Source organism: Callospermophilus lateralis, chromosome 14, assembly GCF_048772815.1.
Source record: "Callospermophilus lateralis isolate mCalLat2 chromosome 14, mCalLat2.hap1, whole genome shotgun sequence".
NCBI classification, from domain to species: domain Eukaryota; kingdom Metazoa; phylum Chordata; class Mammalia; order Rodentia; family Sciuridae; genus Callospermophilus; species Callospermophilus lateralis.
Window position 1 is genome coordinate 93430609 of NC_135318.1, and position 15515 is coordinate 93446123.

At 40.2% G+C, this 15515-nt stretch overlaps 1 protein-coding gene across 2 annotated transcripts in view; it reads right to left on the reverse strand.

The window, feature by feature from the left end:
* Window positions 1–15183, reverse strand: part of LOC143637920 (nephrocystin-1-like) — a 47397-nt gene extending 32214 nt beyond the window's left edge. For both annotated transcript variants that reach the window (XM_077105256.1, XM_077105255.1), the window contains exons 1-6: window positions 15090–15183; window positions 11999–12072; window positions 6847–6907; window positions 5728–5852; window positions 3544–3757; window positions 1981–2082 (exon numbers count right to left, since the gene is read on the reverse strand). In XM_077105256.1, the coding sequence (XP_076961371.1) occupies window positions 1981–2082; window positions 3544–3757; window positions 5728–5852; window positions 6847–6907; window positions 11999–12072; window positions 15090–15158 (645 nt within the window). In that variant the 5' untranslated portion in view covers window positions 15159–15183. The remainder of the gene's footprint in view (window positions 1–1980; window positions 2083–3543; window positions 3758–5727; window positions 5853–6846; window positions 6908–11998; window positions 12073–15089) is intronic.
* Window positions 15184–15515: the final 332 nt, after the last annotated feature.

Consider the following 15515-nt stretch of genomic DNA (forward strand, 5'->3'; position numbering starts at 1 on the left):
CAGAAAGTCATCTCCACACCCCTTCCACGCGTGGGAGAAGATGCTGCTACCTCAGGTGAGCTGCTTTGGGGAGATTTTTTGGTAATTCATAGAAGCTAATTCTAGGTTCTTTGTGGCATAATTGATGGTGATTATAGGTTGCAAACACCCTGAATAAATGTCACCAAGAGCTGGAATGCTTGCTGCCTTCCAAAGGACGACCTAGACCTGTCCTGCCTGGTGCATAGCCCTTCGCCACCTGTGGCTACTGAGCTCTTCACATTAGCATAGGTTGAGATGTGCTGTCCACATAAACACACACTGGATTTTGAACCTAATATAAAACAAGTAACTCAATGTCCAAATATAGATCATCTGTTGAAACGATATTTTTGATATATTAGACAATATAAAATATTAAAAATAATTCCCCTATTTGTTTACTTCTTAATGTATATAATGAAAATATATATTTGTGTCTTTTGCTGGCAAAGAATTCCTAAAACTCTTGGAATTTCCTGAATTCTTATTCTTAAGAAGTTTTCTTATTCCTAAGAAGTTCAACCATTCTAGTGTGCAGGCTAGTGAGGTGCTTCTAGAGGACCCCCAGACAGCTTCAGGAAGGGATTAGAAGTTGGAACCTTCAGCTCTTCCTTCCAAACTTTGGGGAGGATGGAGGAGCTGGAGAGTAAATTCATCACCAATGGTCAGTGATTTAGTTAATGAGATTAACCAAACTTCCATAGAAACCCCGGGAGGTTGGGGCTTGGGTATCTTCCAGGTGGGTGAACACACAAAGGCTTTGGGGAACAGCACGCTTAGGTCCTGCACGCCCCACCTCAACATCTTGCCCTGTGTGTCTTCTTCACTTGTGTTCCTGAGTTGCATCCTTTATAATAAACTGGTACACCCAAGTATAGTTGTCCCGCAGTATCCTCAGGGGACTGGTCCCAGGAATCCCCATGGATACTAAACCTAAGGATGCTCTAGTCACTTATATAAAATGATACAGTATTTGCATATGACCTGTACACACCTTCCCACATACCTTAAATCATATACAAAATACCTATCATTTCTAACACAACGTAAATGCCATATAAATGATTATTATATTGTATAGTTTAGGAAATAACAACAAGAAAAAGAATTGTACATGTTCAATATAGATGCAACTGTTTTAAGATATTTTTGCTCTGTATCCTCAGATACAGAGGACAGACTGGAAAGTGTTCTCCCGAGTTCTGTGAGTCACCCTAGGGAATCATCAGACCCCTGCAGAAGGAGAGGAGACTTCTGAATTTTTAGCCAATCAGTCAGAAGTACAAGTGGCTGCTGGGACATGTGACCGGCATTTGAAGAGGGCAGCCTAGTGGGACTGTGCCCTTACTGTGTGACACCTGTGCTAAATCCAGGAGTTAAGGCCAGAATCCAACTGAGTTGCTGGACACTGGCTGGTGCTAAGGAGCTGATATGGAAAATGACACCCTGGTATCAGAGAATAACCCTGCCCCCACTGTCAGGAACTCAGTGTGGTCACTGGAAGACTTGGAATCCCATGTGTGGGTGTTTCTTATTTCCATCAGACAGAGCTCATCCAGACAGGTGTCTGTACCATGCAGCACGTGCTGCGACTCAGGACCAAACAGGCATGGACAGTATGCTGATATCTTGGTAAGGTGGTCATGTATTTGTGGAAGTAAACACCAAGTGAACAGTGGCCATGTTTTATGATAATAAATGCCTCTTAGTTGTTATAAACACCACCAGCTCACAGAGCCACCTCCTGATGAGAATGCTCCTGGGCTTACTTTTACCCGAGCTCTTCACAGGCCCCCAGGACCTCAATATACAATGTCCTCCTCACACCCTGTATCTGTGAAACTAAAGTAAATTTAAATTTCAAGTCATTCTCTAGTCAACTGATCCAAGAATATAGCTTAATGTTTAACTGAAAATGAGATCTATCTGAAGGAGAAAGCATAAACAACAAAGACTCACCTCCAGGTAGGTTCTGGGAATCAGACCTTCGTTTCCTTTGCTGTCCTTAGCTATCCACCAACCATCAGGCTTCTTCTCAATTACAAGAAGAATTTCCCCTTTCTTAAAGCAAAACAAAGTACAAATTTAAAAATAAAGCTCAATAGTCATGAGTAGCATTTCATTACTAATGCTTTAAAATATATACTGAAAAAAGGAAATATTTCCTTAATTCAATATTTATCCTAACTTTTATAAAATGCCTCCCTACTGCCATAACCCAATACCTTTGTGACTATAAATGAATCATTCCTTTGGGTTGCTCAACACACATTCAAGTTCTACATGCAAATGGGGACCATTTCCACAAGCATTTATGAGGACCTGTACTTATTCTAGCAATTTGATTATTGCAGAAAATATTTTTGAATTTGTAAGTCTCTCTTTGGAAAATTTCTTCCAGGAGTATCATATAAATCCCTGAAGAAAAATGATTCTATTAAAGTTAAGCCCTATTTTGAAACAAAAATAGTTTACCCAATGTTCCTACCTACCTAATCCATGTTTTCAACAATACTTGTCCATTGAAAACAATACTTGTCCATGTACGAAATATAATCCATCCTTGAAAAACAGTAATTTCCACTACTGAAGATACTGAAGATACGTAAAAGCAAAGACTTTCTTAGAACATACATTATTATTTAGTATTGGTGGCATTTTTCCAATAAAGTTAAAAAAAAACCTATAAATTAAAATGTATTAGCTGAGTGCAGTAGCACATGCCTGTAATTTCAGTGACTTGGGAGTCTGAGTCAGGAGGACTGCAAGTTTGGGGCCAGCCTCAGCAACTTGGCGAGGTTCTAAGCAACTTAGCAAGGGGCCCTGTCTCAAAGTAAAAATAAAAAAGGGGTGGGGACGTAGCTCAGTGGTAAAGCACTCCCAAGTTCAATCCCTGGTACCAAACCAAACAAAAAACAATAAATATATTAGTTGTACAATATTCTTGCATATTTTACTATTAATGAGTATCACACTTTGAAGTTAAACAAAAGATCAAGATTTATATATTCAATAAAAATTTCTTTGACTCATTTCACTAGCAGAAAACTGTCTCAAATCCTTTACAAACCACACCTGCACAGTTGAGGCTATAGCTCAGGGGTAGATCACCTGCCCGGCTAGGCCAGGTCTGATCCCTGCTCTGCATAAACAAACAAACAAGACCCCACAACTTCATTTTTCTATCCCACCTGCCACTTATCTATGCACAGGCCTAGAATGGACGTGCGCCCCTTCAAGTCTAAGCCAACAGGAAGAAGTGTGATAGTGCTCCCCCTACCTCAGCTAGGACACTGCCTAACCCACCTGAATACCTTGGTACATATGACATTCAGAAACTAATTATAAAATTTTACCCCTTGTTAAGATTTATCAACACTAAAGCCACTTTAAAAAAATCTTTAGAACAGGTAACGTTAATAATAGACTCTCACATAACTACTGCTTGTAAATTCCTTATTTAAACAGATTGAGCCTTTAGAAACATTCCCCTTACACTAGGTCCCCGTCTTCTCTACCTACCTTAAATGTAAGGTCCCCAACTTGCTGAGCAGTAAAATCTCCAAGAGCAATGTATTTTCTACTTGTTTGTTTAGGAGATTCATTTTCTTGTTCCTCTTCCTCTTCTGATTCTTCTTCCTCTCCACCACTTTCTTCCATTTCGTCATCATCTTCATCTTCTTCATCTTCCTCAGAAGAATCCTCATCTTCCTCTTTGTCAGTAAGCACATCAGTTCTACAAAAAGCATTTGTATGAGGAGACCTCTTGACAAAACATTTGAGTACAAACCCAGTGGGAGCAGAACCTCTGTACCCTGAAGAACTGTTCCATTTTTGGAGCTGGCCAAAAAAAAAGCAATGAAAGGAAAGTACAACTAATGGTTCCCACAACCGTGCTGAGCACGCGTGACCTGAAGGACTGAGGGTGGATAAGGAGCCGGCTGATCTGAGCGAGGCCTGTGCGACAAGAGCACCCCACCCACGGCCTGGGTCCCCCGTTTGGGACACGCTGCTTCAGCGCTCTCACACAGTGCTTGAAACACAAGTGGGGGTTTTGATTCTGGCTCTCTCTCTTCCGTAGGTGACCTTCTTGTGAGCTCTCCCTTTCTCATAAGTAAAGTTGAGATAACAACAGAACCTGACTCCTAAGGCTGTCATGAGGATCAGGTGAGTGACAATCCGTAAAGTGTTTAGAACAATGTCTGCCTGCAGTGAGCTTCCCATCAGAGCCAATTAGGATGAGGGCTGAGGCGGTGGCTCAGTGGTAGAGCTCTTGAATATACTGGAGTATCTGAATATACCTGGAGCCATTTATCTTCATCACTATTTTATTTCTTTCCTCTTAATCAGTGTGGCTAAGAATTTATCAATTTGATTAATATTTACAGAAAAGTCAATGTTTGGCTTTGCTGATTGCACCTACTATTTATCTGTTGATGTCACTGTTTTCTGTTCCCACTGTATTTTTTCCTTTCCCTTGGGCTTACCTTGTTCTTTTTCTGGCTTCTTAAGTTAACAGCTTCAGTAATTGATTTTTGGTATCTTTTAAAATTATTCATTGATGCTATGAATTCCTTTCTAAGCACTACTTTGACTGCAACCCATGAGTCATACATACTTTTTAAAATATTTTTTTAGTTGTAGTTGGACATAATACCTTTATTTATTTATTTATTTATTTTTATGTAGTGCTGAGGCTCAAACCCAGCGTCTCACACATGCTAGGCAAGCACTCTACCGCTGAGCCACAACCCAGCCCCAGAGTCATACATTTTTATCATTTGAAATATTTTCCAATTTCCAGTGCAACACTTTCTTGAATTAATGGGTCATACAGATAAAGTATGTAACTTACTTTGCAGAGTTTTAGTGATATCTAGTTATTTTTCTGTCATTGAGCTTTAATATAATTCTAAGAGATCAAAAAATATATACAACTTCACTTCTTTGAAATTTATTGAAAATTGATCTCTGATCCTATATGGCTCATTTTGGCTAATGTTATATGTTCACTTGAAAAGAATGCATATTATTTATTTGCACAGATTTTATAGTTGTTTGTGGTGGAAAAGTTAAGTAAAATATCAGCTATTCTGTCATTCTTAATGCTAGAATTCAGTGAAAATTCTAGAACCTTCAAGTCAATATTCTTAGCATTTTCCCCAGAGTACAGTGTAAAAAGCTGGGGAACAGCATTTGAAGGGTCTAAATAATTGATATTTTGTTGCTCCCTACAAATTGGGTTTGTTTATACCTACAAGTCTTTTGTAATTTGTAAGAGATATTATTAACATTCTCTCCAGCAGAAAAACAATTATGTGTCTACTTCAAATTTTTAAAAAACATTGATAAGAAAGGGAACCCTGTCAGTAGACACTGCAAGTCATTTTCCTTACCATCAACACTGACACTCAGGGCATCATCCCAGCTATTTAACATTGTTTACGTAGCTTCTCGCACCTCTGTTTTGCTTTCCCAACTATATTTTGAGTAATCTGAGGGCAGAGACCAGGACGGGCACATCTTTACATCTCTCTTGGGATTTGACGTGTCCTATCATGCACAATAACTGTTCATTATTCAGACCATTGTTGTCATTTCTTCATATCTATGCTGTCATAGCATATATTTATTTCAGAATCAAATGTAAAAATGATAGCAACATAATATCTGAAAGAAAGGAATGAAGGCAAGAAGATGGCATACTCAGTTCTATGTTCTCTAATTGTGGTCACAGCAAGCGCCTGCAGCTGTTGAGTGAGCTTGTCCAGAAAATTCTGCTCCTCCTCCTTTCTCTGATTATAGTTCCCGACAGGTGCAGACTCATCCGCCTAGGAGAGAATATTTCATTGAAAAATAAATTTTAGTTTCCTAATTACATTCATTTAAAAAAAAACAATAAAAACCACAGTAAGTGCTGTAGGACAAAATAAAGACTAGTGTGATGTATTTCTTAGGGAAATACATCAAAGTTAAAAGAAAGGAAGTTATTGAGTTGGAATGCAAGCCAAATGAAAACACAAAACCACATGGTTTTGTTTTCGTTTTGTTTCTTGCTGAGCACTGCAGACACTCTGCAGTCAAGTGGGGACAGGGTCTGACAGGATATTGGCTCCAGAGTCAGAAAGGCGAGGGCTGGTCCCAGGTTCTGCCGCTTACTGACAGAGACATTGTTTCTTCACCTTTGAAGGCCTGTTTTCCCATCTGTGAAATGGGTTAACTAGGTTTTCAAACTCAGGGCGAGCCTGCCTCCTGAGTTGAAAAGTTCTGTGTCACTGCAGAAATGCAGAAGAGACACTCAGATGCAGTAACAAGGATTCAGACACAGGCAGGGGACACTTTCAGTGACTTCCACTTGCTCCATGAGCCTCTAGCCCTAGACACATAGATGAAACTCAGGCCCATACAAAAAAAAAAAGTCCTGAAGGGATAGCCAAGGGTAAAGCTTGCTCCTCCAATCTGGCAGTCATTGCTGTGAAAGCCGACACTGAGACCAGAGTTCCTTCCACTCACCCGGGGCTAGACTCTACCCTCAGTGGGATTAAAATCAAAACAGCTCTAAACTGCACCTCATCTAAGTTATATAATGCACACATTTGAAAGGCAGTGTCTGGGTTTCTGGGTCCTAATGCTGAAGAGCTCGGCAGGGCTAGAGGTTCTCTTCTGCTCTGAAGCACACTTGGGAGCCCATGGCCCAACTCAGCGCCTCTGGGTTGGGCTTTATTTCTAATGCAAACCCAGGAACTTACTGACTCCAATTCATTCCTCTTAGTGAAAATATTTATATAAAAAGTTTTTTTCTAATATGATTCACATAATACTTACTTTTCTTAACTTTTGAAGAACATTTTTATTCTCATCTATTGCCTGTTTTAACTGGATACATCTAAATTTTAAAAAAAGAAAGAAAATATAATGACTTTTCTGTTGTCACAATTAGAAAGCTATTTAAAAAAATCATTCAATCACTAAGCAGGCAAGGCCATTGGCTATTGTTAAGAATAATGTTTAAAAATCCACATGTAAAAACTTTTGTACCCATTGCTTTAGATGATCCAAGGGGGCGCTCCAAGGCCCTGGGCAGGAAAACCAGGCTCAGAAATGTCAGGAACCTGGGGCCTCAGTCTCTTGAGTCTAAAATGAGGAGGGGCTCTGGGTTCTAAGACACCTCCCCAGCTCTACAGTTCCCAAGGCCAAGGAACTGGACATGAGACACAACTGACCCCCACCACAGCTGTGTAAGTCTCCCAACAAGCCTGACTCCAGGCAGAGAAAATAAGGTTCTAAAAAGAACCACAGTGGGTCCCTGGGAGGGCAGCAGGGAGGACAGGTAGGCACTCGGACTCTGGTTGCCTCTTCCTGCCACTGCCACACGCACCCCTTTTGAACAGGCTCTCGGGACAGGTACAATGCTTTGGGCTACAGAGACAGCTCATATATCTCAGTTTAAGTCTCAGACACCCAGAGAAGAGATATAAAAAATGACCAAGAATGGGGTACAACTGATGATAGAGGAGTTTTCTTTCTTTTTCTTGATACTAAGGATTGAATCCAGGAGCACTGAACCACAGAGCCACAACCCCAGCCCTTTTCTGCATTATTTAGAGAGGGTGTCCCTGAGTTGCTTGGAGACTCACTAAGTTGCTCAGGCTGCCTCTGAACCCCTGATCCTCCTGCCTCAGCCTCCTAAGCCACTGAGATCACAGGTGTGTGCCGTGGCACCTAGAGGAGTTTTCAAAAATCAAATCTTTTTTCAGTATTCAGAGCCCTGGCTTTTCTCTCACTCTCTAAAAAGTGACTTCTGTGTTACTGGAGCTGTTTTTCTCTTACAGATGTGAGTGAAATGACATAAAGTAACATAAAAGGGAAAAGGGGTAGGAGTCAAAAGTCCTTTGTGAAATAGGCAGAAAAAGAGAAATGGCAACATGAAACTGGTTGACCCTGCCAGGTGCCTGCCCCAAACCCTCCTCTGGCTTCCTCTATCCTGTGACCTGCGCTCTGTTGGCACCTCTGTTCTCAGCCTCCACCGCAGTTGGTGGGGGGACACCTGGGCTGGCCAACAGAACATAAAAGAACATGCTCAGGATGCCCCTGCCCCCAGCCTCTATAGCAAGGCATTAAGAACCCCCCTCCCCTCCCTGCTCTTAAATACTGCCCCCTAAGGACTTTGCACTTCTGAGGACATCATCAACAAGCTGAGGCTGGCAAAATAGACAGAATGTCACCAACAGCTGGTCTTAGGACATCAGGAGCCACTGACCCACCCCGGAGAATCCAGCAGCAGAGTTTTGTCAGATGAGACTTAGTAAAGCTGCTTATTTTGACAGATGTCCTGTTGCTCGAATGAAAGAACTCAGAAATCTCACTTGAGAGCCAGAGTGCAAAATGATTTTTGTATAATACACAATCCAAGAAAATAATTATAATTATCTCCTTCATATCTATAAAATTATCAAATCCTCAAACAGCCCAGATATTTATGATTCCTGGTTCAGGATAAAAACTAAGCACACACTCATCTTCTCTGCCTCCTGAAACCAAACAAAAAATGACTAAAGTGTTTTCGAAGGTAATAACCCCAAACAGCAAAGAATGGGAAAGGATCATGGGCCAGCAAGAGAGGGCAACAAATTTCTGCTTCGTGGAAAAAACAGAAGCATGCTCTTTTATCAAGTGACACTCTTATCAAGTGTCACACAGGCATGAGGGACACCCGGCAGAAGACTCCAGGATTATGAAGGTCTGTCTAGGATGCACATGGGTGCACGTTTAGGGAAATCAATCTTAAAGCCATCAGGAGTCTTTGTATTTCTCAGGGAAAGAGCAAAGTTTCTCATTAAGTTTACATTTAGTTAAGGCTCTTTTGTAATAAGTGTAGTAATTTTTTAAAGTTTATTTACAGAAATCCTGAGCCTATTAGCTCTCTTCTCTTACCTCACCTTCTGTTCTCCCACTGAACCAGAAGATTCTTCTTAAAATATAATAATAATAATAATAATAATAATAAAAAATGATTTTGGGAGAATCATAATTACTAAAGAACTTTCCAGCACACCTATTTCTGCACTGAGGGCTCCTCAGACTAAAGGCTGGTTCCTGACCCCATGATGAGCCCTGTCCACCTGCTAAAAACTTGATTAGCATTCAGCATATGGTGCTAACAGGAAAGACACCAAGATATGCCACAGTGGAAGAACCCGAATGTGAGCCAACCCAGGCTCACATTCTCAAATAAAAATGAATAGCAAAGGGCCACCAGACTAAATAAAGAAAACCAGCAACATAAGGATAAAATGTAAAATTAATAAATAAATAGGAATCTGAGCACCAAGGAAGCAAAGACAATTCAAAGAACAGAAGAAAACTTAAAAACAAACCTAAGCGTGGAAGGAGAAAATCTGAAAGCAGGAATATGATACTATAAAAAAAAAAAAAGAACAATTTGAAAACAAGAAAAAACACTAGTAAATAAACAACATAATCAGTAAAATAAAACATTCATAGAAGTTATAAAAATTTTTGTTAGTGTTTTATTTGGAATGTCTGATGGACTTAATTGTGGCTGCTACACAAAATAATGTCAGTATTTGTTACCCAATCCTCAATTACAATTCCATTTAGGAGAAAAAAAAAGTCAAGAGAATCTCCCAGGCGTAAGCAAAAAAACAAGCAACAAAAGGTATTCATGAGAGGTTTAGAAACCTAGAGAATCTATCCAAGATATTCAACACCCGACAAAGATGTTTCAGGAAAAATAGATAAATGGAAGTAAAGAAATTATCTTTAGTAAAATAAAATTTCCCAGAGCTCATGAGAAATATATGAGTTTTCAAAGTGAAACTATCCACTTGGTGCTAAACAGATAAAAACAATGCCAAAATATATTGTGCTAAAATTTCAAAACACCAAGGCTGAAAAGTCAATAGGCTAATTATTAAGGAACGATAATTAGACTTACCAGCATCACTGCATGCAAAGAAAACTGAACAATGCCTTCAAAAGTTTTAGTAGCAATTATTTTAAATTCTATAACCAGCTAACTATTAATCAAACATAAGGGCAAAATGACATTTTCAGACTTGCAAACATCAGGGTGAATTTTTAAGGGACTGTGAAGGGATCATTTTCTACACAAGCTAACTATGGCTTAAAAATACTTATTATTGCCAGGCGGGGTGTCACACATCTACAGTCCCAGCAACTCTAGAGGCTGAGGAGGAGGACTGAAAGTCTGAGGCCAGCCAGGGCAACTTAACAAGACCTTGTCTCAGAAGAAAAAAATAAATAGGACGAGGGATGTAACCATGTGGCAAAGAGGCCTGGGTTCAATCCCTTCCCCCCATAAACAATATTTTTTATTTTGAGAGAGAGAGAGAGAGAGAGAAAGAGAATTTTTTAATATTTATTTTTTAGTTTTCAGTGGACACAACATCTTTATTTTCTTTTTATGTGGTGCTGAGGATCGAACCCAGCGCCCCATGCATGCCAGGCGAGCACGCTACGGCTTGAGCCACATTCCCAGCCCCAACACTTAATATTATTTAAAAGAAAATTCAAAACTTAGCTTTCCCTAAGGCTTCAAATATAGTCTGTATATTTTGTTTTTAAATCTAGCAAAGCAAGCACAATTACCTTCATTATTTTCTTCACTATTATTAATTAACTTAATTTGAAATAATTCCTTAAACAATCAATCCTGCCAATAATGGTAAATTAAATTCCATTTGACATTTTAAAAATTATTTATATTTTACTTTGCCTTTAGGCACTTTGAATTCCTGGCTTAAGTAAAACTTTTCCAAATACTTCTAATAAATAATTTAAGTTGATAGAATGGATCTCATGCTCTTTTTCTTTTCTTCCCCATGGTCTTATTACTTAAGTATTTACTATTTATCTCCTGGTGCCCCTTCTCATGTTCTTCTGAATGCTATAAACTCTTTAAATACCCCAAAATATGTAGATTAACTTAATGATGTTCTGAACTTTATGCAAAAGTGTTAGCAGTCTAGTTCAGTTTAGTTTGTTATGTCTATTTAATATTAAAATTTCCCAGGGATTAAAACCAGAAACTACTTACTTATATAGAGAACACCATATCTTTTCAAGAAAATTAAAGGTCATTATCCCAAGCAAAGACAAATTGCTTCTAGCAAGATTTCTGATCATTTCTGGGCTACACAAGCCAAGGGCCTAGGGTAATTCTGCGTGAGCCACCACAGTACACTCTGAGCAGATTTTAGTTGCTGCACAATAACAACAAGCCCACAACCACTAGGTGTAGCTGGTTCCTTCTAGACCTTCATGACATCACCATGCAGTCCTTCCATTTGGTTGTAATGGACTAAACCCTGCACCTCTGAGATTCTCGTCAAGTGCCCTCCCTTGCTTCAAGGAATTCTGCATTTCTTAGCCACCTTAAAACATTTTCATAGGCTCCCAACTTTAGTGTCTTAAAGCCAAGTAATGCTAGATGCATTAACTAACTGCTGTGAGCCTTGATTTTCTTATTTATGTTAATAAGTACCTTATGGTATTATTGAAAAAATTAAGAAAAAGTTTGAGGAGTACAGACTATAATGCCTGGCCCATAAAGAGTATAAAATAAATGATAGGTGCTTCTCTTTAATATTTACTATTCTTTATTTGATCTTATCATTTCAAATTAAGACCAGGTAGATATAGATAATGATAGGAAATATTTTAAAGTACATTTTAGAAAATCTTATTCACTGTTACCTCAATTAATGATAGGAAATATTTAAAAGTACATTTTAGAAAATCTTATTCACTGTTACCTCAATTTACCTATCATTATTATTTTGTCTTTTGAGGGAAAAGTAGATAAATAAAAAGAAAAAGCAAGAAAGAAAGGGAAAGAGGGCAAGAAAGTCTCAAACAACTTCTGTGCCTTAAATCCAACTCACTGAGATATAAATGTAGTCCCGAGAAAACCCAATAATTGAGCATACTTTACCTTTGGTAAATATCTCGACTTTTATTAGGTTCTAGAGCTTCTTTCAATCGGCTCTCAGAAAGCAGACTATCAACCTATGGCAAACGGAGACAGTTTAAAACATCATATTACCTATATGCCACTACCTCGATTCTACTGTTCACATTTTACCCTACTTATTTGGTCTATCTATCCATCAACCCACTTTATTTTTATGCATTTTGAAGTCAACTGCAGTCACCAATACACTGCCCCCTAAATAATGTGCTATAGTTACCACTAAGAGAGCTGAATATTTGATGTAAAACAAAGACATGCACAAACCTAAAAGGTATATTTGCTGCATTTTGACAAACATGTGTGTTTATAACTGAAACCTCATAAAAGAACTCCAATGTCCTTTCTAGTAAATTCCATCCCATTCCTCCAGAGACAAACTTGTCTTGATTTTTTTTCCCACCCTAAATTTTGCCTGCTCTTGAACTTTTATATAAATGAACTGTACAGTATGAACTCTTGTCTACATGAACCATGTAATGTTATGCTTCCACACTGTTGTATCATAAGTTTATTCCTTATTACCAAATAGTATTCATTGCATCGAATGTACCATGACTTTGTCCTGACTTCCCGTGTTACTAAAGACTACTTGCATCTTTGTCAATGTACCCCTCCAAAAAGGCACACCTTTCTTTGGTTTCTTTTCTGCAGATTATGTGGAAAAGATAAAGTAGATAAAAAAGAAGTAAATTCCACTAGCTTCTTCTTTGTCCTTATTATTTGGCATCCACCTGAGTTATTTACAAAAGTCATACACTCAGTGACCCAAATAGGAAGCTGATTCCTTGTCCCATGGATACCATTCTGGAAATTTCTTCTTCTTCTTCTTCTTTTTTTTTTTTTTTAAAGAGAGAGAAATTTTTAATATTTATTTTTTAGTTTTCGGTGGGCACAACATCTTTATTTTATTTTTATGTGGTGCTGAGGATTGAACCACCCAGCCCCCAACCCCCACCCCCTCCGGGAATGCCAGGGAGCACATTAGCGCTTGAGCCACATCCCCAGCCCCGTCCACTTTCTTTTCAGGTCTCTTTTGTGGATACAAGAAAGAACGAGCTAATACTATTAAAATATCCTTTCCAGTTATTCAAGGTATCAAGTGGTTCCTGAATCAATTTGTCTCCGAGTTGAATAATTTTGTAATCATCTTTTATTTTTGCTTTACTAACTGCTTTTATAGTTTACTTTTGAAAAATTTCCTGGTTCTCTTAATGTCCCACTAAATTTAAAATTAAATACAGAACCACAGTAAGTTACCAGGAAGTAAGTCAATACTCCATCAAGTTTTATTTTTCATTTCTTCCAGGAGACAATTTTGCTTTTGCTGTACCACTGTGATTCCAATACAAAGTCACTTAAATATTTATGTGCCAAATTCTTTGGTACATTTTAAAATTTATTTTTAAAAATTCTTTTTAGGTACCAGGGATTGAACTCAGGGGCACATGACCCCAGTCCTATTTTGTATTTTATTTAGAGACAGTCTCACTGAATTGTACAGCACCTCATTTTTGCTGAGGCTGGCTTTGAATTCACCATCCTCCTGCCTCAGCCTCCAGAGCTGCTGGGATTACAGGCCTGCTTCACCGTGCCTGGCTTATTTTTAACTGATATATTATAAAATAATTTTATTTAGAGTAAAAATCTTGGCAATAGATCCCTTTTTACAAAATAAACTTAGCAAACTGATAAAGAATCTAAAAAAATAAACCTATTAATTGCTATTTACCTTTTTTTTTTCTTGCAAGGTAATAGACCTGGGATGAAATGGCACACTCCTATAATCCCAGCTACTATGGAGGCTAAAGCAGGAGAATCACAAGTTCAAGGCCAGCCTCAGCAATTTAGCCAGACTCTGTGTCACAATAAAAAATAAAAAGGGCTAGGGATGTGGCTCAGCGGTGGAGCACTTACATGTCTAGCATGCACAAGGCCCCAGACTTATCCCGAGTACCACAAAAACAAATAAATAATAAAAGAGCTGGGATGTGGCTCAGTGATAGGGCACACCTGGGTTCAATCTCAGTACTGGAAAAAAAAAAAAAAAAAAGGCATAGGCATTCGGTGTACTTAAAAATGAGAAAAAACACTACTCCCAGCATTCCACCACAGAGATACCATTTCAGCATGTTTTCTTTTATATCTTTTTCATGTACTATATATAGAAAAACGTCATTAAGATACCTTTTATTCCGTTTTGTTTTTGTTAACTTGCCATTTGATCACAAATATTTTCCCTAACACATTAAGATTTAACAAAAGTTTAGTCATAGTATTATTATATCCCATCGAAAGTTATTCATTCCCCTATTACTTCTCATTAAAGTGTATCATTTTTTCTATTAAGCAACAATGAGACCAGTACTTTTACTATCAATCTCTGTCCCAACGTTTCATTATTACATAGGGCAGGTTTCTGGAACTCCACTACCCAGCCTGGGCGCATGCACATCGGCTACACCTCGTCACAGTGCTTTCCAGAAAGCCGAACCTGACACCCTGGAGCAGAGAGTCTAGGTGCCAGGCCGGCCACGCCTTCTCCAAGACTGAGTGTGGCCACTTTCACAGTCTTTGGGAGAGTTCATCTCCTTTGCCACTGGTTTATCTTTGAAGTTAACTTTCATGCAGACATCACTTGTGTGTCCTCTAGTTAATGTCCCTGCTCGCCCTCCAGGTCCTGCAGTCCTGACACAGTAGGATTCTTCCTGGGGCTTGGGCCCCAGGAGCGGTGGTTCCAGGGACAGGGACCCAGAGAGCCCGGGGCGGGCGCGGGTAGGGCAGCTCCTGCGCAGCCCTGGGCTGCAGACCCGGCGGCTGGGGGTCGTCAGGGCGGGGAACGCGGTCTGTCGTGGACTGTCGGGAGGTTCCGTGGGTGGCCGGGCCGGGCGCAGCGCGGGCTGGAGCGGGGTTTGGCGCGGGGAGGTCGCGGGTGCGGAGCGTTTGGTTCAGACGCCGGCTCCCAGGGCGTGGGGTCGCCGGGAGGAAAGCGCCGCAGCGCCGCGGCGCCCCGCGCCCCCCCGCCCACCCCGGGGTGCGCCCGGCCCCACCGTACCTGCTGCTTCAGCTCCTGACTGCGGCGCCGCACCGCCTGCAGCGGATCCCGCGGCCGGCGTGGCAGCATCTCCTAGGCCGCGGCGCCCGGCGCGCGCCGGTTGCCAGGGAGACTAAGGCGGCGCCGGAAGATGACGCCACGCCGCGCCCGTCCTCTAGCCCCGCCCACCCGCTGACAGGCGGGAAGAAAGTGAGGGCGGTAGCACGCCCGTGGCGGTGGCCTACTCGCGAAGCCCCGGGTGTGCGAAACTACACGTGCCACAGCGTATCGTTATTACCTCGGGTTGGGGTGCTGTTTTATGCTGTTGACTCATGCCAGTCTCACTGAGCAAATCTTAAGATGCGATTTGAGCGTTTTAACACTTTCATAACTACAAGAACTGTCCAGTGTAGCCTTCACGGGGTGCATGATTTTGGCGCATACTGT